This window comes from Mustela erminea, chromosome 10 (assembly GCF_009829155.1).
Source record: "Mustela erminea isolate mMusErm1 chromosome 10, mMusErm1.Pri, whole genome shotgun sequence".
Classification (NCBI taxonomy): domain Eukaryota; kingdom Metazoa; phylum Chordata; class Mammalia; order Carnivora; family Mustelidae; genus Mustela; species Mustela erminea.
The window spans coordinates 82604490-82629448 of record NC_045623.1 but is presented as its reverse complement, the minus strand read 5'-3'; the positions used below and the strand labels follow the sequence as shown (position 1 = coordinate 82629448).

The window sequence follows — 24959 nt, the reverse complement described above, 5'->3', positions numbered from 1 at the left end:
ATTTGACAGAGAGAGATCACAAGTAGGCAGAGAGGAAGGCAACGAGAGAGAGAGAGAGAGAAGCAGGTTCCCCTCTGAGGAGAGTGCATGATGCGGGACTCTATCTTAGGACCCTGAGGTCATGACCTGAGCTGAAGGCAGAGGCTTAACCTACTGAGCCACCGAGGCACCCAACGTTTGCAGCTTCTTGACCACAACCAGCAACATGGCTTTTCCCAACCTTCCTGTGGGAATTGAGAATGGGGGCCAGGAAATTCAGCGGGAATGAGCGTGGGGCATATAGTGAGATTCTACCATAGTCCTCAAAGCAGGAAGAACTGGAATGTTTGGTGACAAGTACTTGGAAATACCGGAATGGGGAAGAGTGGGGGAGTCCACCACTTCCCAAAGAGAAGCTGTTCAGTTTGTGTCTCTTAGAACAAGAGTGATACAAAGTTCTTTTGTCTATCATCTAAATAAAGGATTTAGGAACCCCAGACCAGCTGTTTGAACTTTATAAAATGTCTTCAATGCCCTCTGTAGTTGTTTCTTTTGTTACTGTTTGCTTATCTCTGGTGTTTAGAGGAAAAAGAGGGGGAGGGTGGAAGAAAAATATTTAAAAGTCAAAGAGCTGGCCTGTATACTGAGAGGGAGGAGCTGGGAGATGGAGTCCTTTGCCAGACCCGTCCTGTGGAAAAAGTAACCTTAAAGGACTGAGTCAGGGGTGGCAAGCAGCATCCAGGAGTAAAGAACTGGGCTAACTTCAATGCCTACAGGAGGGAAGAAAAGGAAAAATTGCCATGGGGGTTTAGCTGATGAAATGACCACATCTAGCACAGCACGCTGTGTGAATGTTTGTGTGCGGATTTTTGTCTCTACTCTTAGTAATTAGGAAATATCTAAACATTTTAAAATTAATTAATGAATTTATCCTTGTAGCGGAGGTGAAACGTGTTGGAGATACCCTCCTGGGTATGGCCACACAGTGTGTCCAGGTGAAAAATGTAGTGAAGACCTCACCGCAGACCCTTTCCAACCTTTGCCTGAAGATAAATGCAAAGCTCGGAGGAATTAACAATGTGCTTGTACCTCATCAAAGGTAAGATTCTGAACTCTGTTTTTTCTACTTTTTTTCCCCATGTTTTTATTAAGATCAAATGTAATGTAATTTACACTAAGCACACATATCTTAAACATGCATCTCAATTACTTTTTCTTAGATATGTATACACTCATGTAACAACTACTCAGGTGAAGATCTAGCACAATACCCTGTCAGGCTTCCTTGTGACCTCTCCCAATAGGTAACCCCCAAAGGTAACCACTATCACCATAGATTAGTTTTGCCTCTTTTTGAACTTCATATAAATGACACCATGCAGTATATAATATATAATGTCTACCTTTTATTTATCCATATGTGTCTGGAATTCATTCATGTTACTGTATTAAGTAGTAATTTACTCATTTTCATTGTTGTATATTATTTCATAATATGAATATACCACAGAATTTTATTTTATTTATTTTATGGTTTTTTAAAAATATTTTTTAATTTATTTGACAGAGAGAGATGCAGCAAGAGAGGGAACACAAGCAGGGGGAGTGGGAGAGGGAGAAGCAGGCTTCCCATTGAGCAAGGATCCTGATGTGGGGCTCAATCCCAGGACCCTGGGCTCATGACCTGAGCCAAAAGCAGATGCTTAATGACTGAGCCACCCAGGCACCCCTACCACAGAATTTGAATCTATTCTACCATTGATGGATATTATTGTACATTCATTATACAATTTTTCTACCTTTTTGGTGGATGTAAATTCTCTTTTTCCTGAGTATATATCCAAGAGTAGAATTACTAAGTTATAGAAAGTACACAGATTTAGCATGATAGGTACTGTTAAATAGTTTTCCAGAGTGGTTGTACCAGTTTGCATTTCCGTGGAGATTTCTAGTTGCTCCATATTCTCACCAACACTTGGTAGTATCAGTCCTTTTAACTTTAGCCATTTTGTTTGGGGTAATAGTATCTCATCATGGTTTTAATTTGCATTCTCCTGATGATGAATCATGTGGAACACAATTTCGTATGTTTATTGGCTATTTGGATATCCTCTTTTATGATGGGTTTGTTCAGTTCTTTGCCTGTTTCTTGGATTGGATTATCCATTTTTTCATTAATTTGTATTTTCCCTAACTATTGAGATAATACCTGACTTGCTAACTCTAAAATGTTTTCCTGTGAAATTCTGTATGTGAAAGTGATTTGAAAAGTTCAGTTTAGAGCTGTGGTATTAGTGATGGCTGTACTTGACAAGAATATGAAATTGAGCACCTTGCTCTTCTTGTATAACTATATTCCAATTCTTAATTTTCCCTTGAATAAAATTTATAGGTAACAACATCCTAATCATGCCTCTACATCAGTGATGGATGGGGTGTGCAGGCCATATGGGAAATTAGTCTAAAATCTGAAATCATTTAATTTTACCGCAAATATTTGAGACAACATAACCATTTAGAGCACACACCTCAGTGTCTGACAACCTAGGTTTGGATTCCAGCTTTACTGTTTCCTAGATATGTGAGCTTGGGCAAGCTCCTTAATCGCTTCTGTCTCATATTTTAATTCTGGAAAATTGAGATAATAATTGTACCTCATGGGATTATTGTGAGGACTAAAGGAGTTAATATAGGTAAAGCATTTAGCGCAGTGGCTGGTACATGTAAGCTGTTACTGTGTTGTACATATGTATGTGTGTTATAGAGGTATGTTTGCTGTTGTACTTTCTGCACCATCATGTTGCATGATGATATGTACAAAGAAATCTAAGACAGCTGCTGCCCTCATGGAGATATCTATTCTATTACAGGAGTTTTTCAGATTTGGGGTGTCTCCTATATTATACTTTAAGAATCAATATTCAGTTCCAAATCCCACCTTTAAGAATTTGCCAGAGAAGCATGCATGATATTTCCCCTTGATTCCTTAGAAAAATCAGTGCCAAATAAATGAGTTCATTCTTTCAACAAGTGTTTATTGAGTGCCAGCTGTGAGTGAGGCAGTGTTCCAGGTACTAGGGATACTGCAGGGAATAAGACAAAACAAAACAAAATTCCTGCCCTAGTGGAGCTTACACTTGTGTGTGTGTGTGGGTGTGTGTGGGTGTGTGTGTGGGTGTAAAATAATACAGTTTAAATTAAGTGAGGTGCCTGGCTGGCTCAGACAGTAGAGTGTGTGACTCTTGATCTTGGGGTTGTGAGTTTGAGCCCCACATTGGGTGTAGAGATTACTTAAAAATAGAGCCTTTTAAAAAATAATTAAGTAAAATACGAGGTATAAGTGATGAATACTAGATAAAAATAGAATAGGGAAGTAGATAGACGCGAGTCTCTTTAAGTCTCATATCTTAAAGTGCATAAGGGATTTTGTCCCAGTTCATGTAAATTCTGCAATTCTATATCCGTTGTAAGAATCCTGGGATCCAAATAGAGTTCGTTCTGGGAAAGTCTTCCTTCACACATAGGGATTTTATTAAATTTGGCTCAGGTCCTCTTTTAGTCTTCCCTTCCTACTATTACAGAAGAACCATGTTGATTTCTTTTTTAATATTTTATTTACTTCTTTTAGAGAAAGAGAAAGAGAGCAGGGGGAGGAGCAGAGGCAGAGGGAAAGAGAATCTCCAGCAGACTCATCACTGAGCGCAGAGCCCAAAACAGGGCTCGATTCCAGGACCCTGAGCTGAAACTAAGAGTCAGACGCTTAACCGACTGAGCCACGCAGGTGTCCCAACCATGCTGACTTCTTGAATCAATTCAGATTCATTGCCAAAGAGGCACGGACACTCAATGGGCCTTAGAGTTCTCACCCAATATGTTCAAGTCTTTATTCTGTCTTGTAAAACTATATCTGAATCTATCTGTTGAGCTTCAAAGTACAGATTTTCATCTGTATGTCTGAGTGTCAATGTCTCCTTCAATCTGAGCAGGCCCTCGGTGTTCCAGCAGCCTGTCATCTTCCTGGGAGCAGATGTCACACACCCCCCGGCGGGGGATGGGAAGAAGCCTTCCATTGCTGCTGTCGTTGGCAGTATGGATGGCCACCCCAGCCGGTACTGTGCCACCGTTCGGGTGCAGACCTCCCGCCAGGAGATCTCCCAGGAGCTCCTCTACAGTCAGGAGGTAATTCAGGACCTCACTAACATGGTTCGAGAGCTGCTGATCCAGTTCTACAAATCTACACGCTTCAAACCCACTCGGATCATCTACTACCGTGGAGGGGTATCAGAGGGACAAATGAAACAGGTACTCTGATTACCCATGGTTGCCTTTGGGGGTTCTAGGTGTCTGATAGAGCTTCCTCCCATCTAACACTCCAGGTGAACCAGATCTGAGAGCTGCAAGGTGAGTTCTCAATTAAATGTCATTCTGTTTCTATCTTCTAGGTCGCCTGGCCAGAGCTAATAGCAATTCGTAAGGCATGTATTAGCTTGGAAGAAGATTACCGGCCAGGAATAACCTACATTGTAGTGCAGAAGAGGCATCACACACGACTTTTCTGTGCAGATAAAACAGAAAGGGTAAGAAACTATGGTAGAAGCCTCATTATCTGATGCAAGTGAATATATTTTCAAATGGGCATACATATAATTTTTTCCCCTAAAAACAACTGCAATAATAATTTAATTAATATACTATCTCCAGCTGAGCATTGATGATCACTTCTGAATGATACAGGTTTCAAGACTGAATATTTCTCTTGTGTGACAGAAGTGCTGGCTTCTGGAGTTTTTAAGGGGGAGTCAAAAACATGCCAAGATACACTGTGGTGATATAGGCAAACCCCGAAGGGATGGCTTATGTATTTGGACTTTATTATCATTTGCTACTTCTTACTACCTGTGCCTAAGGCATGGTTCTAGGGTATAAAGAAGAATTTCTCTTCTAAATGATTTTGTATAGGTGCCTATATCAGTGCAGGAGTCTTGGGTACACATTTTGAATGGTTATAATGTCATACTTACTAACCGTGGGCAAGTTAACTTCTCTAAGCCATAATGTTCTCATCTGTAAAATGTAGTAAGAACAATTCCCATCTCACAGGATTAAATTAATAAATGAATATTAATTTGGGGTATAATTCCCAGCATTTGCGAAGAGCCATTTTGCATAATTGATTTATAATGTGTTATTCATGAATAAACTAGCTAAGTTATAGGTACATAATATTGAGTGACTTTGCTTCTGTGATATCTTCTGTGACGTTGTTTCATCTTTTCCAGGCCCTCCCTGATTCACCCGCAGAGAGACCAGTTCTTTCTGTTGCTTACTCTTATAATCTTGTGGGTCACTCCCATTATTTTCTAGTATGCCCTTAGGTTTTGTCTCTAATCTAATGCTTTTTGTTTTCAACAGCACTGAAAAACTAAGGTTTCTCTCCTAGGGCTCCAGTTCCACCAGTCAGCTCAGATTCCAACTATTGTCTTCTGAATTACCCAAACCCTAACTCAGTAGTACTTTGTAGGCCTCCATGGACACAAATTCTCCAAACTCTTGCCTCAGCTCTGGTCACAGAATACTCTGCCATCCCCTCCCTAACTGGATTATCACCTCTCCATCCTTCCATCAAATTGCTGTCTGTGTGTAGCTCTAGGAGCTGGATTATCTTCCTAAAACCCAGGCTGTCTCATCATTTTGTCCTTTACCATGTCACTCCTAACCTTCCAGAGATTGATAATCCTGGTCCTTGGTCTACCCTGCTCCCCTGACATTTACCAACATCTCCATTTGTCTTATCATGCCTCTAGCCAGTCTCCAACTCTGGATTGGTCCACTTACCCATTTCCTTTGCTTTGACTCTTAGGCCAGTGGAGACTGCTGAGTAAGAAAGTCATTTGTTTAATGATGAATGGCATTGCAGATTCATGATAGCAAATCTCAGCCAGCCTTTGACGCTGCCATTTCTCCCATTTATCCAGTTCCCCGTAGCATGTATTCCAAACCTTCACTCCTCAACTCACCAGCCCTAATCTGTGATGCCTTTATTAGCAACGCTTTACCTTGCCAGCAATAGAACAACCCTCTATTTCCCCCGGAAAACAACATCTCGAAGGCATGAGTTTTCTCAGCTTCCTCTCTTCTACTTTTTTTTTTTTTTTTTAAGATTTATTTATCCATTCTAATGGGAGAGAGTGCGAGCTCAGGGAAGGGCAGACAGAGAGGGAGAGAGAAGCAGACTCCCTTGCTGAGCATGGGGCTTAACACACAGGGCTTGATCTCAGAACCCTGAGATCACGACTCTGAAATCATGACCTGAGCTGAAAATGGGAGTTGGACACTTAACCAGCTGAGCCATCTGGGCACCCCTCTCTCCTCTACTTTCAAATGTACTGAAATGTGTTTTCTCCGCTCCTTCCTCTCACATCTCAGAGCCTAATCTCTCCACCTATGCTTTTGTTCCCAAAGGACACTTCATTAATTACCCTTGGTTTTCAAAACTCCAGTTCCTTTACCTCACCCTCTAAAGTTCCTCAATTCCTCCTAGATTCCCCCCAGTAAGCTTCCTTTTACTCTGTTTCTCCCTCAGTCTACCTGCCACCTTCTTGGTTTTCTTTCATGACCCTGCTTTTAGAAGAAAAATGACTTGACTTTCCACCTGTACCTTCTCACATCAGACATCCATTCTCTGTAGTGTGACTTCAGTTTCAGTGATTCTCCTGAAGCTGTTTGCTTGGTGACTTGCTCATTTCGAATCTAGTGCTACCTTGTCATGTTCTTCTGCTGACTTCTTTGCCTGAGCAATACAACTTTCCAGATTCACTACCCTCTTCTATAATCAGACTTTCTTTGACGTCTCTTCCTTCTCTGGCTATTAAATACTGATGTTTCCAGGCATTTCATACATTTTTCTCCCTCTTCTTTTCTGAATTTTAGCTCTCTTTAGTCTCACCCACTTTTCTGTGTTCACTGATCTGCTTATAGATTCCTAAATTTGTATTCCCAGCTGCAAACATTTCTGTGCAGTTCCTGATCTGCACTTCCAACTGTCTACCAGACATATTTACCCAGATGCTCTATAGGAATTGTATCAGCAAGATCAGCTAGGCCATGCTGTGGAAACAAAAAAAAAAGTCTTAGGGGCTTACAGAGATGCATTTCTTGCTCATATTACACACTCATTGTGGCTCTGCTGCAGCTGTGACCCTGATGTCCTCCTTTTGGAACCTAGGTGGACAGAGAAAAATCTATCTGGAACATCACCAGTCATTGCAGCAGAGGGAAAGAAAGATCTGCACAATTCCTATGTTGGCTCTTTTTTTTTTTTTTTTTTTTAAGATTTTATTTATTTATTTGAGAGAGAGGGAGGGAGAATGAGAGGGAGAGAGCATGAGAGGAGAGGAGAGAGGTAAGCCCCGCCGAGCAAGTAGCCTGATGTGGGATTTGGTCCTGGGTCTCCAGGATCATGACCTGAGCCGGAGGCAGTCACTCAACCAACTGAGCCACCCAGGAGCCCCCATATATTGGCTCTTAAAGCGCCGACCCAGAAGTTATACATGCAGGCCACACTCTATCAGCCAAAGCAAGTTACATGGCCACTCCTGAGTTAATTGGGTGGGGATGTATAATCCTCCCCCAGGGAGGGGCACGGGAATATTTGGCACTAGTGATACAATCTACCACAGGCATTTCAAGCAAAACACGTCTGAACCTCCTACTTTCTGTTTTATCCTCATCCAAAGCCTATTCCTCCCCAATTTTCCTTTTCTCCTGTAACTTGGCATCATTGTACATTAAGTCAGCCAAGTTAGAACCTTCAGTGTTGTCTTTAAATTCTGCCCCCTTTTCAGTCCCCCCATATTCAGTTGTTCAAATAATCTTCTTTGTTCTGCCCTAAAATATCTTGTCTCAATTCTTCCTCTTGTGTGTCACCTCTGTCCTAGGCAGAACCTCCTATATTGCAGGAGACTCCTACTGGTCTCCCCATCCATCGGCATTCCTCCTTCACAGATGTACCCTCCATCTGCTGTCAGGGCTAGGTTTAAAAAATACAGATCTCAGGGCACCTGCCTGGCTCAGTTGGTGGGGCATGTGACTCTTGATCTTGGGTTTGTGAGTTCAAGCTCCACATTAGGCTTAGAGCTTACTTAAAAAAAAAAAAAAAAAAAAAATGCAGGGGCGCCTGCGTGGCTCAGTGGGTTAAAGCCTCAGTCTTCAGCTCAGGTCATGGTTCCAGGGTTCTGGGATCGAGCCCCGCATCGGGTTCTGTGCTCAACGGGGAGCCTGCTTCCCTTCCTCCCTCTCTGCCTGCCTCTCTGCCTACTTGTGATCTCTGTCTGTCAAATAAATAAATAAAATCTTTTTAAAAAATGCATATCTTACCTTGCCATTCCATTATTCAGAAACCTTCACATATCCTCCATGGTCTACAAAATACTTACTTTTGTTGTTCAATGTTTTCCTAAGATAGCCAGAACATTTTAGTTTCATCCACCCACTCCACCTTCATACACTTTCCATTTTCCACATATTTGTGGATTTGAATCCCCAGGATGACCACATCTGTCCCACTCTTTTCCCCCCACTATTCTTAATTAAGGTATAATATAGACAATAGTAAAATCCACCCTTTTTAGTGTACTGTTCTACAGGTTGTGACAGATGCATGTAGTTGTGTAAGCATCATGTCTAGAAGACATGAACAATCCATCATGCACACACATTCTGCCAAGCCCTCTGCAGTCAACCTTTTCCCTCACCTACAGCCCCTAGCAACCACTGACAGGCATTCTGTCCTACCGTTGTGTTTTTTTCCAGAATGACGTATAAGTGGGATACCATAACCTTTGGTCTGGCTTCTTTTACTTTTCATAATGCATTTGAGGTTCATCCAGGTTCATTGTGTATATCACCATTTTATTCCTTTTTATTGCTTAGTATTTCATCATATGGCTGAACCACAATTAGTTCATCTATTCCTGACTTTAGGGGATATTTGGAGTGTTTCCGGTTTTCATCCCATCCCCCCATTCAACTCCTGCTTATCCTATAAAGGATGGCTCAACTATTTCCTCCCACCAGCTTTTTACAGTACCTTCCATAATGCTCTGATCACACATATATTGCAGTTTATTTTAGTTGGTGTGCATAAGGGCAGGAGGGTGCACATTCATTAGTTCTCTCTGCGCCTCTGTCTCCCGTCAGCATCTGCAGAGCCTTCCACGTGGGTGCTCAAGCAGTAGTGATTGAAATGGACAAGCTGGATCTCTTTTTCCCCAGGGCATCACCTCCTTCCCTTCTCATCTGTAGATTCCAAGAGATTTGCTTTAAAAAGGATTCCATGCTGGGGCAGCCAGCTGGCTCAGCCCATGGAGCATGTGACTCTTGATCTCCAGGTTGTGAATTCAGGCCCCACGCTGGGTGCAGAGATTACTTAAATAAAACCTGGAGGGCTCCGTGGTGAAGGGTCCAACTCTTGATCTCAGGTTTTTATCACAGGGTTGTAAGTTCAAGCCCGTGTTGGGCTCCACACTGGTCATGGAGCCTACTTTAAAATTAATTAATTAGGGGCACCTGGATGGCTCAGTGGGTTAAAGCCTCTGCCTTCGGCTCATGTCATAATACCAGGGTCCTGGGATGGAGGCCCACATCGGGCTCTCTGCTCAGCAGGGAGCCTGCTTCCTCCTCTCTCTCTGCCTGCCTCTCTGCCTACTTGTGATCTCTGTCTGTCAAATAAATAAAATCTTTTTAAAAATAAAATTAATTAATTAAAATCTTTTTTAAAAGGATTCTGTGGTTAAATATGTTTGGAAAATATTATTTACTCCATCTCTCTCTTAAAGATTATACATCACTGAATAAAGGTTCTGAGAAATCATACAATAGAAAAACCTTTTTACCTTGGGTTCAGCCCCATATTTCTCAAATCTGTGTGAACCATGAAATATCTAAACACATCCTATGGAACTAATATTTCTGAAGAACACACTTTGGGAAATGATGCCAGAACTACTATAACTCAGTTACATTTCCTCTTGTCCAGTGCAGTCCCCAAGTGCACATTTGAATTTGATGGAATGAGACTTTTCTCTATTCATAGATGTTCCTGTACACATTGGTATACAATTAAGCTATAGGTAATGGTAGTAAGAATGGAGCCAAATAAACTCCCATCAAATTCATGCCTCTATACAAAATACAGTTCTTCATATGGGACCCTGCTATATAGCAGAAGAGGGTGAAAATTAACCAAATAGCAAGATTTAATTCCTTTCCTTATAAGTGCGTTTCTGAAATTCCCTTCCCTGCTTTCCTAGAAGTTTGATTTTAGAATTTTTACTGTAAGTGAGCCTTACAGTTTCAAATTTTAAAGTGTAAGGGATCATCACCTAGTTTTATAGCTGGTCAGATTAAGACCCAAAGATATTACGCTTTGTTAAGGTATGTAGTCACAAGACTAGGCTTAGAACTGAAACCCTGGTTTTCCTAATTCCCATTTCAGTGCACTCTTCCTGATAATGCATGTGCTGGTGACTTCTTTTATTGATTCTGTAAAAGCATTAGTTTTGCTGAGCCTCGTGTACCCACTCAAAGATTTCTTCATCTTAACTTATACTGAAAGTTGTGCATATCTTTTTACTTTAAGTAAGGGACAAACTTTATTTTTTTCCTCAGGAAGCTTATCCATTGTAAATGCCTTTTTTTTTCCTCTCTCTCTCTGAAAACAATGCCAATATATCATCTATAAATAGATGACAACAATGCAACCCAAAGTCACAGGTAAAATAATTCTTTGTCTGGACTCCCCTAGGGAAACCATGGAGTATATTTGTTTGAGAAAATACTTAAGGATAAAGTGGTTGGGCTAAGGAACATTGCAGAAAATTCAACATGTTGAATTAAACTGATTTTCAAAATGTCACTTAAGAACAGTTTGCTAACTTGTTACCAATGAGCACATAAAAGGAAAATATGGCCTGAGCCCAGTTTGGCATTTTGATGACTCATTATACTCCTCCCTCCTCTTTTTTTGGTAGGTGGGGAAAAGTGGCAATGTACCAGCAGGCACCACGGTGGACAGCACCATCACACATCCATCCGAGTTCGACTTTTACCTCTGTAGTCATGCAGGAATTCAGGTAATTTGGAAACCGTTTCAGACCTTTGACTTAATAGGGAGATGTTTGCAAATGCAACAACTGGCTTGACTAGACTTGTTATTCAACACTGGGCATCACTTGGTTAATTTAGTGCTTGTATTCCAGAACTGTTATCTTTTGGTCTGGGTATCTGCTTGTAGGTGTGCTAGGCAGGAGTACTTCTGAATTTAAGGAGTGGATTTCAGTTCTTCTCTCAGATAGCCAACCCGTGTCAGAAATGTGTTAATCATAAAAGTCTCTCTCCAGGGAACCAGCCGTCCTTCACATTACCAGGTCTTGTGGGATGACAACTGCTTCACCGCAGATGAGCTCCAGCTACTAACTTACCAGCTCTGTCACACCTATGTGCGGTGCACGCGCTCAGTCTCCATTCCAGCCCCTGCATATTATGCCCGGCTTGTAGCTTTCAGGGCACGGTATCATCTGGTGGATAAGGATCATGACAGGCAAGTTTCTCAGGCACAGTGGAATCTCTTTTTGTCTGAATTAACATGTTTTAAAAAAATGAGCTACTACAGGAAACTTTTAGGAAGAGCTGAATCTTCTTTTAGGGCTTAAATTTCAAGAAGTGAATAAAAATGAATGTGCCTTTGAGAGCTTATAATGTGACTTTTGGTCCAAGAAGTGCTCGGGCTTGCTCATACTTGCATGGTGTGTCTATCATCTGCCCAAGGAAAAGAGTCTAATTTGGAGCTGCCTGTGATTTTCCCATAGAGTGAAATGCATTCGGTTCTGTTCAGGTCCTGAGCAGTCTCAGAAGTGGCCCACACAGTGCCCTGGCTCCAATCAGAGCAGTCACAGACCCGTGGATTCTGCTTCATGGGAGGGAAAGTCCTGCACCGTTCACTTTGTTTTCAGTACAGTTCGGAAGAATGCACCAGAGTGAATCTGGGGCATGTGTGTGGCAGAGGAGAGGTGCCAGGACCATTTTCACCCCCAAATAGGGATCTCAGAAGCATCAGACATTTTGACCTGTTACTGAGCACTGTTAAATAGCCGAATAAGCTCCCTGCATTAATTTCCTTTTCCAAATGACCATCTGTGAAGAGTAGCAGTTTCTGGGCTCTTCCCCAAGTCTGAATTCAGCTGCTAAATAGTAGACATTCCATTGCAAGTCTATTTCTGTAAGGGTTGAAAATACGCTATGAAGGAAAATGCCCAGCTGTGGCTTTATACCTTCCATTCTGTAATATACATTCATTCATTCAACACATTTATTAGGTATTGACTGTGTGCCCAGCACTGTGTTAGGTACTAAAAATACTAAGATGAGGAAGACATGTTTCCTGGGATTTTCTTTTTCAGTGTGGCAGACAATAGAGGCAAACAGAGCACTGACAATTAGCCCAAGGCAGTATAGGTGAAAGTGCAGTGGGACTTCAGAAGGAAGGTTGTTAGAGAAGATTTCACTGCTGGATGGGTGGGATTTGGCTCTAGAAAGAAGAGAAAAGGATTTTCCAGGCAGAGGGGAACAATGGCTATAAAGAGAAAGCAAGGGATATGTTTAGACAATAGCAAGTTTTCTTTGGCTGGAGTGTATGAAAGGGGAACAGCAGGCACGAAGCTGGAAAAGTGTTAGAGCAGGTTTTCTTTGTTAAATGTGAAACGCTACTTTGGGGCCAAAATAGCCCTTAACTGTTAATTGGGCATGAGTGGGAGAAGAGGATGAAGTTAAAGACGACTAAGATGGTGAGCTTAGATGGTAAGGGCAATAATAATTTAATTAGTAAAATAATTAAATAGCTAAAGTAATAATTTAAGTCAGAAGAGGTTTGGTGATTTACAGTTTACCTAGCCCTTTATATCCTATGGAACCCTTAAGAGTTATGTTCAGAAGTTGTGACTATTATCATAAAAGACCAAAGTTTGAAGGAGTTGTTACTTCTTCAAGGTCATGTAGCTAGTGAGGAAATGAGAAGAGATTCCTGGCACAGTAACATTTGCACAGCAACATAGTATGCTCCAGCATTATACTAGGCTGAGGAATTCATTCAGCAAATGGTTATTGAGACTATATTATGTGTGGGCACCAGGGGTTCAGTGGTGAGTAAGATAGTCACTGCATTCTTTGAGTTTACATTTTCTGGGGGGAATGTATAACTATCCAATTAATAATTTAATTTCAACAATGAATCTTAGAACACTGAAAAAATAAAATAAAAATTTAAAAAAATTTAATTTCAGGGGCGCCTGGGTGGCTCAGTGGGTTAAAGCCTCTGCCTTCGGCTCAGGTCATGATCCCAGGGTCCTGGGATCGAGCCCTGCATCGGGCTCTCTGCTCAGTGGAGATCCCGCTTCCTCCTCTCTCTGCCTGCCTCTCTTCTTCCTGCCTCTCTGCCCACTTGTGATCTCTGTCTGTCAAATAAATAAAATCTTAAAAAAAAAAGAAAATTTAAAAAAAAAAAAGAAAATTTAATTTCAATCTGCTTAGTACCATGAAAGAAAAGTAGAGGATTCTGTGAAAGTATGTTTCAGGTGCCTCTGACCTGAACTTTGGAAGTGAAAGATTCCTTTGAGGGAAATGACATTTTGACTGAAGCCTAAAGGACAAATAAGCATTAGCCAGACATAGTAGGCAGTGGGAGTCCTAACATAAGCACTGTTAAGGATTTGGGTCTTTGGAGACATTGTTCTATTTAATTATTGCAACAGCCCATTCAGTAAATTGTATGTATTTTTCAGTTGAGTGAACTCATGTTAGAGAGACACAACAAATTATTTAAGGAGCCACAGCTTGAGCCTAAGGTCTTCCTGAATCCAGTAGTATTTGTGCTATTTGAAACATGTGAAGTTTGAAGTGATCTTTTGTTACACCTGGTTTTTTGCATTATTCTCTTTACAGCGCGGAAGGCAGTCATGTGTCAGGACAGAGCAATGGCCGGGATCCTCAGGCCTTGGCCAAGGCAGTGCAGATCCACCATGATACCCAGCACACGATGTATTTTGCCTGAGAGTCTCAGAAAAAGAACTCAACCAACTGGGCACCCCATGCAGCCTCAAAATGTTTCAAATGCCTACCGCCTCTAGAGAGAGCCAAGTTGACTTCAGGTGGTCTTCTACGAGCAGCTCGGAATAGTTGCACTGAATCTCTACTTCGCAGCACTGTCTGATGCATCAACAAAATTGAGCCATTTTTTAAAAGTAATAGATACTCATAGATTGTCTTTTCTGATGCACTGGACTGAATTTTTACCTCATCTTGCAAAGGCTGATCAGCCTGAACTTCCTTAAGGACTTCATAAGAAAGGTTTCTATGGAATATTTTGCTCGTTGTGGTGTTCACCGCATCCCTCTAGTCTTAGAAGATCACTCCTTGTTTTCTGTACTCATTGAGTGGGGTGTCTGCGTAAGTGGGAGAGAAAAACCAAACAATATGCTTCAGTTCAGCGTTAACTTTTTAATTGTGTGGGTCCATAAACTTTTTAATGGAGATTTCTGACTTCGCCACTGTAAATGCCTTTAACGAGCATTAATTTTTAAAAGTTTTACAGAGTTTTATTAGTTTTCCTACTTTATCTTCTTGATCTCTACAGACTCGTGCTGGTGCAAGTACAGGCTGCCAGGCAATTGCACTATATTTGGCTGCAAATTCAGACCAGCAGCTCTCTGATTTGGTTGGCTTTTATGAATGTGTAGCACAAACAGATGTAATCCATGTCACAGTGACAGATGACACTGCCATGGTAAAAGTACTCATGTTTCCCCCTTTTGGAAAAAAAATTAGCTTTTAGTATTTTTCAAAGTTTTCAAAAGTGCCCATTTTATGCTGCTGTGTGGTTTGTTAGATCTAAATGGTTTTTAAACGTTTCTCATAGAAAATTAACTTTGGCAATAAGCATTTTTTAAGGTCCCTTCTCTTCCTCCCCCAACTGTGTAGTTTTCTAGATGAGATTTCGGTATGATTTTATCAGCTATTTCTTATAGATCATAATGTGGCAATTTCTGAAACTGGTCAGAAAAGACATATATTTCCATGACTTTTTAAAGAATTATTTTTATCTGTTTTATAGTCACCATTGGTGTCCTGTCACTTTGTTTTAAAATAAGCTAGAACCAGGATGCTTCCTTATCGGATAGGCTTTGCCAATCCTTAAGGTATATTGAGTGATGCTGCGACCTGCACAGATGTACCAGCATTTAAAACTTCTTTTCCCGGGAATCAAGGTTACTCACACAGTCATGTGCAGTGCAAATTTTTGTGTTTCTCTTTCAATCTGAAATGTACTTGGTGGGGTTTCCTTCCTTTCACTAAACTAAAACTGCATAGAAAAGGTTGATTTTTCTTAATAGATTCTAGATCCCGCTCACAAGGAGACGGGTTCCTTTCTTGTCCAGACAAGGGGAGCTGATCTAAAGCAAGCATCAGTGAAAGTGTAGGGAAAAAACACATTTTGTATTTAGTGTAGATAACACTTTGTGAATGGACAACAGTTACATAGAGTCTTGGTAGTTCCAGCCAGTGTTTCCCAGCCCAGATTTTACTGACATGTGATTCTCTATCCTGGAACCTCAGAAGTGAGAGCTAGGGAAGGAGGTAGAATCCCCAGAGCCACAGTCCCTATGGCTGAGGAAGGTGCTGAGGGAAGAGACAGACACAGTGTGGGAAAATGGTTTTGCCCCCTCTGCCTGGACACTGCTGGTGGGGGAACACTGGATCTGATGGTGAAGGGTGTTTGCTTGAACTCATTAGCCGGTCCAAATCTCTTAAACTAGCCTTCTCAAAATCCCAGCAATACAAAGCACTGTTTTTTCTTCAGTCTTTTAAAGAAGCTTGTAAATACATTGAAGTTTACATTTCCGTGTGCTGTTGGTCAGCGGCGCCACCCGTCTTTGCTGAGACTGGTCTCTAAGAGTTTTATAATGTATATTGTGTCCTGTAGCTCATTAAGATGACTGCAGACATCCTTATTCTCTGCATATAGTGGGATGAAAGCAAGCTCTGTAATTGAGGCACAACACAGGCAGGAGTGAAGAGATGGCAGATGTTAATTTCTTACGATTTTCCTTTTCTGCAAATACCTCACTTGGATACTACAGATCAGGACATGTTGGCGAGGGGCTGGCTGCTACTTTTATTCACGCATGTTCAGGGAGAGCTCAGAAAATACCCTTCAGCATGGCCACCCTGGACCCAAGAGGAAGAAAAACGGAGCTTCTTTAGGAGAAGGAGGACTGAGTGGCGTCCAGGTTGTGAAGAACTCTTGGTGGCTGGCTGGCTGGCCAGCGGGCACCACACCTGCCCTTGAGTGCCTCGGGCTCACTTGTTAACGCACAGAAGTGTCACTTCTCATCATCTCCTGGCACGTATGGAGCAGGAAGTGAGGTGGAGTGCCAGGAAGCCCTGATTCGCTTGCCGGCAGTTGGGCTATATGCTTGACCTTGAACTATACAGTTTGTACAACCTCAGTCAGTCCTACACACTGGGGCAAATCAGCGTGGTGGTGGAGGAAAAGCCGGGAGGCCTATTTTTATAGGAAACAGTACCTTTAACGGGGGAGCAAATGCACTCATTTTGGATGAAAGGAAAGAAATATGGAAGAACTAGCATTATTGGGGAGAGAAAAAAAACCTGCTAAAGGGGGTGAATCTTGAAGTGGTAATCACTACAGAATCAGAGTTGCAGCAATACTGTTGCAAGCAAGTCTGAATGCATAATTTGAATTTGGCTTGACGATTTGAATAGGATAGCCCCTTGGGACTGACTGAATCGTTATGCATGTGTCAATCAATGGGAGGTGTGCATTCTCTAGAAGTAGATTTAGGCTGTTTGTTTTTTTTTAATGCAGCCTGTTTAGGCACTGTCATGTGGTGTGAAAGATTGAAATGTAGCAATGCTAAAGAGTAACAATTAGGGGATAAGGAGCAGGGACCTCAGGAGAGTGGTGAAGATCCAAATGTTGAACCAATAACATTTTCTTATTGTCGTTAGCTGTTGAAGCCTGAGTGGTTTCTAGAGTGAACTAGCTGGCTTTGTGCAGCCAGAGTCTGGGCAGGTAGAACATATTCATTCTTACTGTAAATTCTATTTGCTGCTTCCAAAGTGATGATTTACAGGTTCTATATGGTCTATACTTTAGGATCTGGTGCCCAGCCTATGTCAGAGCTTCCCTACCTGGCTTAGCTCTCTATCCTTCCAGTGGGAAAAGGCAACCCCCTGTTTAAGAAGGCTCACCCTCTCTGCCCTGCCCTTGTGACCCTTTGTGGATGTGCTATAAGATTTTCTTGCTCAATAGCAAGGTGGTAGCTCTGCTTTCATTTTAAGGAAGTGGAGGCTGAGGGCATTGTATCAATACTGCTTCAACTCCAAGGATTTTTCCTTATAAAATTAAAGGGAAGATCTTATTATCAATTAACCATTTTCTTATCCCTTGCTATTGACATTCATGCTCTTTCTGTGTCTAGTGGCTGAAATGTTTGCATTTGTTCATTTGACTAATGGTGTAATTTTGGTTTCTATATTGTTAGACCTGTAATGTTTTAAAAATGTATTTTATTAACTTTGGACTGGATGTATGTCTCTAGCAATACGAGGTACTTTCTAAACTATTAAGGGAGGGGTGGTATCCCCATGTTGAGATAAGATGATGGTTGTCTAAATTTTGCAATTTTTTTTTTTTTTTTGGCCTGCAGGGATATTTTGTGTTCATGTGTCCAAAAGAGAATAAACTGGCATTCTTGTGCCAAAAGTTGTTTTTCTTGTCAGTTGTCTAATACATATGGAGTATACTGTAATGGTAACATGCATGGTTGCTTTTAAAAAGTTTCCTCTATTTAAGAAATGTGAGAAAGAACAGAGAAGAAACTTTGTGTTTTTAACTCCTGGGTCTTCTTATCTTTAGAAATTGATATTTGGGAATTTTAGAAGAGCGTCTCAGCAAAATTTCACAAAGGAAAACTTTTATAAGATTCATCAGGGTTCTGGGTATAGCTCTTAATGGGAAGATCTATCTAAGTGAAGTTTTGAGAAAAATTTGCAGTCTCCAGAGGGCAGTATGGCCCACATACTTAAGACTGACTTCTCCAGGGTACCTGGGTGGCTCAGTGGGTTAAAGCCTCTGCCTTCGGCTCATGTCATGATACCAGGGTTCTGGGATGGAGCCTCACATCAGGCTCTCTGCTCAGCAGGGAGCCTGCTTCCTCCTCTCTCTCTGCCTGCCTCTCTGCCTACTTGTGATCTCTGTCTGTCAAATAAATAAATAAAATCTTTAAAAAAAAAAAAAAAGACTGACTTCTCCAGAGGAGCTCCCTAAATACACCCAACCTGGGGCTATCCAGTCACAAGTCTTTAAAAAATTCTCACCACATTAGGGTAAGTCAGCAGAAATAATGCAGAGATTTGCATGGTGCGACACTTACGCTCAGGGAATTTATGGTTTACCAGAGAGCACGTTCTGCGTATAACTAACTTTACTACAGGTAGTTGGTTTTTCCATCCCTACAATATCCCCCTCTCTGTATCTATCCACTGCCAAACATCATAAACCCAATACATATACCAAGCTCTGCCTAGGTGCTGGGAACATTTTTTTTTTTTAAGATTTTATTTATTTATTAGAGTGAGAGCACAAGCAGGGGGAGCAGCAGGCAGAGGGAGCAGGCTCCCTACTGAGCAGAGAGCCCACTCAATCTAGGGACTCTGGGATCGTGACCTGAGCTATAGGCAGATGCTGAACCGACTGAGCCACCCAGATGTCCCAGAAGAATAAAATCTTTATTTTTTTTATTTTTTAAAGATTTTATTTATTTATTTGACAGAGAGAGAGCACAAGTAAGCAGAGCAGCAGGCAGAGGGAGAGAGAGAAGCAGGCTCTCCGCTGAGCAGGAAGCCCGATGCAGGGCTCGATCCCAGGACCCTGGAACCATGGCCCGAGCCGAAGGCAGCTGCTCAACCAACTGAGCCACGCAGGCACCCCTAGAAGAGTAAAATCTTAATCCCTCAAAGAGTTCATTTGAATATGGCATGAGACAGGGAGGCAATGAGATTAGCATTACCTGAGTGCCAAGTATAATAAGTCAATTTATATTGATGTCTTTAATCCCAGCAACAGTCCTTTGAGGTTGATAATAGTATCCCCTTTTTAAAGATGAGGAGCCCACTTCAAAGAGGTTAAATCACAGTTTCCTAGAATTGAACCCAGGCCTATCTAATTATTACCCTCTGCGGTTGAGCACAAAATGATGGGAACTTAGAAAGGGAAACAACTTCTGCTTGGGGAGTCAAGGAAGACTTTTTACAGTGGTGGTGAATTTGGGGATAGGTGAGCAGGAGTTTGCTGGGTTGACAAGAGAGGATAAAGGGTTGCTAAACACACTATTCCCTTATAGCTTGTAGTAGATACAATTTTTGTCTACCCAAATGCCTTCCTTTATTTCTCCTTTGGGTGATTGGTATCTCTTATGAGAATCTCATTTGTGTGTTTGTGTTTCAGGTGATTCTAAATGACCTTCCTACCTTGTCCCCCACAATGTGTGTTATGTTCATGTCCATCCTTGAATCAGTCCCTGGGGGATGTGCACCAGCTGGTGTGTCCACTCCTTTGAGTATGTGTGTGTGTGTGGGGGGGGAGTGTAGCCACTAAGTAGAGGAGGCACAGACTGATCAGCTCCATTACAAGCCACATGCCTCTCTCTTTCTCCATTTCTTGGCTCTGATTTCCTCTATGTTGACTTTATTCTCCAGAAGCTAGTGGCAAATATTTAAGGAGAAAAGTGACAAAGGCAGACAAGGAAAGTAGCAACTATATCACAAGTTGACTGGAGAAGAAAATAGATTAGTTTAACAAACATTTCTGGAGCTCCTATTATACAGTAGAAATCATAAAGATGAAAGACACAAGTTCTGGCCATGGACATGTTCATTTGTAATCTTGGGGCCACACATGTAACAAGGTAGCTTTGAGAGTTAAGTGCCATGAGAAATATACACATGGAACCATGGGATCACTAGGAGAGTTAGGAAACTCTCCTAGTGATGGGGGATAAAGGAAGGATTCTTGGAGGAAGTGATGACTGAGCTGACCCATAAAGAATAAATACGTGCTTGGGGTGCCTGGGTGGCTCAGTGGGTTAAGCCGCTGCCTTTGGCTCAGGTCATGATCTCAGGGTCCTGGGATCGAGTCCCGCATCGGGCTCTCTGCTCAGCGGGGAGCCTGCTTCCCCCTCTCTCTCTGCCTGCCTCTCCGTCTACTTGTGATTTCTCTCTGTCAAATAAATAAAATCTTTTTTTAAAAAAAGAATAAATACGTGCTTTATAAATTAACAAGGTGGAAGAAGGCATTCTAAGAATTCTTGTCGTGGGCAAAGTCACAAAGAGAAAAGAGAGATCATGACTTATTTGGATGAACTATAAGTGATTTCAGTACTCTTAGATTATAAAGGGTGAGGGAGGAAGAGGGGATGGTAAGGTTGGATGATAGAGGCAAGCACTAGTTCCTGATAGGACAGGACTTAAATGGCACGCTAAGGGGGGGTTGCGGTTAAAGTTTATCCACAGGTGCAAGGCTATAACACAGTCTGACTGGTGTCTGTTATGCCAACAGTAGTGCTGTGGATAGGTTGAAGATGAAATTTTGCTGAAGGGGAGTTTTACTGTAATAGCCCAAGCAGAAGGGGATGAGGCTTGAACTTGAGCAGTGGTAGTACATTTGGAGACAAAGAATGAACACAAGAGATACTCAGAAAGTAGAAAAGGCAGAACTTGTTCAAAGTGGACATAGAGAGTGAGGGGAAGAAGACAGATTCCTTAGGACTCCCAGGTTTCTGGCTAGCATAGCCAGATATATAATAATGCCATTAACAGCATGAACGCAGAAGAAGAAGAAGCAAATTTGTGATTTTTGGGAAGGAAGAAGTTAAGTTCAGTTTGGGACAAATTGGATTTGAAGGCAGGGCATGCAGTCTGGAGGAGAGTTTAGGAGCCGTCAGTATACAGGTGGTGATGAAAACCATTCACACGTGTGTTCAGGGAGATTATTCAGGGCAAGAAGAAATGAGAAGTATGGACTCCCAGGAAAGACAAGTATTTAAAGTGTGGACACAGGAAGAAGCACATCCAAAGGAGGATAAGAAATGCACAAAGAAATAAAAAAGAACTAGTCCTAGAAATTAAAGGAAAAGAGTGTTTCACTAAGTGCACATAGGATAGGGAGTTACTGTGTGACACCGGACAAGTTATTTAGCCTCTTCTAACCTCAGTTTTCTCATTCATGAAGTACAAAGTACTAGTACTTACATTCTGGAGTTTTAAGTACTAAGTGAGTATATGTAAAAATCTTGGAAGCACTTAGGTGTAAGCTACAAAGAAGGAAATGATCAACTATCCAATGTCATATAGCAAGGCAAAGTCTGAAAAGTGCCCATTGAAATTTGCAGCACGGAGGTCATGGGTGACCCTGGTGGAAGCAACATCTGGAGGGGGCTGAAGCCCAACCACAGAGATCTGAAGAATCTGTAGAATACAGAGCTAACAATTTGGATTATGGAGAGAAATGAATTCTGATGTTGGCTGGAGTGAGAAGTAGTTTCATTTTTCAGAATGGGAGAGACTTGAGCACATTGACACCCTAGGGAAGGAGTCAGTGGAGAAGGAAAAATTGGCAATATTAGAAAGAAAAAAGATGAATGTTGGAGAGAGAACAGGAAGCAAGTAGGAGGGAATGAGATCCAATGTACAAGTGGAAAAAACTGGGAGAGGGAGGAAGCCATACTGTACAGTCCTCTATAACTTTTTTGAAGTGTAATACAGCAAAGTATCCAGATCTTAATTATATGTAGCTCAAATTTTCACAAAGCAAACACATTCATGTAACTCCCACTCATATTTGAAAACACAAGTCTACCATGCTCCAGAAGCCCCTGAAAACCCCTTCCTAGTCATTACCTGAGCCCATTCTCCCCAATGATAATCACTATCTTGACTAGGTAGTTCTGTTTGTTTTAGAGTTCATATAAATGGGATCATTCAGAATGTACTCATTTGTTTCTGGCTTGTTTAGCTCAATTATGTAGTTATGATATTTGTCCATGTTCTTGCTCATAGCAGAGCTGTGTCATTGTTACTGCTAAATAATAGTGCATTGTATGGATATACCACCATCGATTAGCCAAGTTGCAGACAGTTGGGTTGCTTCTCCTTTTTGGTTATTGTGAGTAATGTTGCTATGAACATGGATGTACAAATATCTCTTTGAGACCCTGCTTTCAACTATTTTAGGTATATACCCAGAAGTGAAGTTGCTGGATCATACGGTAATTCTATGTGTAGTTTTTTGAGAAACTGCCATACTGTTTCCCACAGCATATGGACCATTTTACATTCCCACCAGCCGTGCACAGGGGTCCCAGTTTCTCTATTTCCTTTCTCTATTTCTCACTCCAATTTCTCCATTTCATCCATACTGGGGACACTTGTTATTATCTCTTTTTGTTTTTTAGTTTTTTAAATAATAGCCATCCTAATGAGTATGAAATGACATCTCATTGTTGTTCTGACTTGTATTTCCTTAATGATTAGTGATTGTCAAGCATCTTCTCATGTGCTTATTAACCATTTTGTGTATCTTTTGGGGAGAAATGTCTATTCTAGTCCTTTGCCCATTTTTGAATTGTGCTGTCTAATTTTTGAAGGACTACTTTGATAGGCAATATATAGTTTGATGAGTTTTTTCTTGCGAAGTTGCTGAGATGTTATTTTATTGTCTTTTATCTTCCATTGTTTTTTTGGGAATTCAGCTATCAACTCCTTTGAAGTTCTGTTGGTTAATTTTATGTGTCAACTTGCTTGGACTAAAGGATGCCAAGATAGCTGGTAAATCATCATTTCTTGGTGTGTGTTGAGGGTGTTTCTGAAAGAGATCAGCATTTGAATCAATAGAATGAGTAAAGAGACCTGTCTTGATCAATGTGGGCAGGTGTCATCCAATAAATTCAGGGTCCAAATAGAACAAAGAGGCAAAGAACAACAACTTTACTCTCTTTCTTCTTGAGCTAAGACATTCTTGGACATAAGAGTTTCCAATTCTGGGGACTTACACCAGTGGCCTCTGGTTCTCAGGCCTTTAAGCTCAGACTGGTTCTTCAGCTTGCACAGGGCACATTGTGGGACTTTTGGGCCTCCATAACTGCATGAGCCCTATGTTCCTATTACATGTATATGTAATTCCTATTATACACATAGTTCCTATTATATATATAATACCTGTATCTATCTCTCTCTATATATATATCTTCTGTTAGTTCTATTTTCCGGAGTTTCCTAATATAGAAGGTAACTGCCCTTTTTCTGCTGGCTGCTTTTAGTATCTTCTCTTTCTTTTTTATTTTCAACATTTTTACTATAAAAGGGCCTAGGTATCTTTAAATTTAGCCTGCTTGATACTTTGTCTTTCATTTTTGTGAAATCGGCACATAACCTCTGGCACATAGTAGATGTTCTTTAATGTATGTTACAAACATGAAATCCACAGATTACCACAGATATTTAAGGAGGTAATACTTGAACACCCTCCACCCTAAGTTTTGCTCTCCCAGTGGTTCTGTCTTATCTTATTCTTTTTTTTTTTTTTAAGATTTTATTTATTTATTTGACAGAGAGAAAAATCACAAGTAGATAGAGAGTCAGGCAGAGAGGGAGAAGCAGGCCTCCTGCTGAGCAGAGAGCTCTATGCGGGGCTTGATTCCAGAATAATTCTTATTAAAAAAGATACCACACACAATGGCAATTTATTTCAAATATTAACTTTCAATTGACACGCATTTCTATATAGTGGTAATCATTTTTTAAAAAAAGATTTTATTTTTTTATTTGACAGACGGAGATCACAAGTAGGCAGAGAAGCAGGTAGAGAGAGAGGGAAGCAGGCTCCCTGCTGAGCAGAGAACCTGATGCGGGGCTCGATCCCAAGACCCTGGGACCATGACCTGAGCCGAAGTCAGAGGCTTTAACCCACTGAGCCACCCAGGCACCCCTATGTAGTGGCAATCTTAATGCACATAGAATTTTGTATTCTGTTATTTCACTATTATGTAACGTATAGCTTTCCTTTTTCAAGACTGAAGTTATATCATTTTGCAGTCATAATAACCCATTTGGCAAACATTTATTGAATACCTACTGCTTGCTTGATGTTGTGTTAGGCACTGGGGCTACAAAGATAAATAAAGTCTGTTTTTTCTTTATGCTTTTGAGAGGTTTTTTTTTTTTTTCATGTTGTTGAGACTTCTATATGCTTAGAGGAGGAAGGGGAGGAGGAGGAGGAAAGGGAAGGCTATGTCGAAAAAGGAGAGTAGCTAAATGTTGCCGCATGTACCACAGGAAGTGCAACAGGAACACATAGGAGGGAATATCAGAAGTTGTCATGAAGGCAGGAAGCCTTGAGCTGAGTTTTGAAACACAAGTAGGTTTCATCAGTCAGATGGAGGAGATGTTGAGGTTTTAGGGGGTTAATAAATCATACCTTCTTCCCTACACCAGTTCAGAACCAACTGAAAGAGGGACATAGATATCACATAACTGGACAAAGAGCAAGATGTCAGCTTTATTGCTGGTAAGACTTAGATAAGAGGCCTTGAGTAGAAGTGAGAACAAATGGGAGTGCTAACATTGCCTATTAAGTGATTAAAAGCTTCAGAATAAAATCGAAATTTTAAAAATCCCATTTAGGGGCGCCTGGGTAGTTAAGTGGGTTAAAGCCTCTGCCTTTGGCTCAGGTCATGATCCCAGGGTCTTGGGATCAAGCCCGCATTGGGCTCCCTGCAGAGCAGTGAGCTTCCCCTCCCCCCTCTCTGGCTACCTCTCTGCCTACTTGTGATCTCTGTCTGTCAAATAAA

At 41.2% G+C, this 24959-nt stretch overlaps 1 protein-coding gene across 2 annotated transcripts in view; it reads left to right on the top strand.

The window, feature by feature from the left end:
• Positions 1–17822, top strand: part of LOC116600890 (protein argonaute-4) — a 39612-nt gene extending 21790 nt beyond the window's left edge. The window contains exons 13-18 of one of the 2 annotated variants that reach the window (XM_032361328.1): positions 919–1078; positions 3966–4281; positions 4422–4556; positions 11010–11111; positions 11379–11578; positions 13975–17822. In XM_032361328.1, coding sequence (XP_032217219.1) covers positions 919–1078; positions 3966–4281; positions 4422–4556; positions 11010–11111; positions 11379–11578; positions 13975–14083 — 1022 coding nt within the window. In that variant the 3' untranslated portion in view covers positions 14084–17822. The remainder of the gene's footprint in view (positions 1–918; positions 1079–3965; positions 4282–4421; positions 4557–11009; positions 11112–11378; positions 11579–13974) is intronic. The other variant, XM_032361329.1, reaches the window with a different exon arrangement.
• Positions 17823–24959: the final 7137 nt, after the last annotated feature.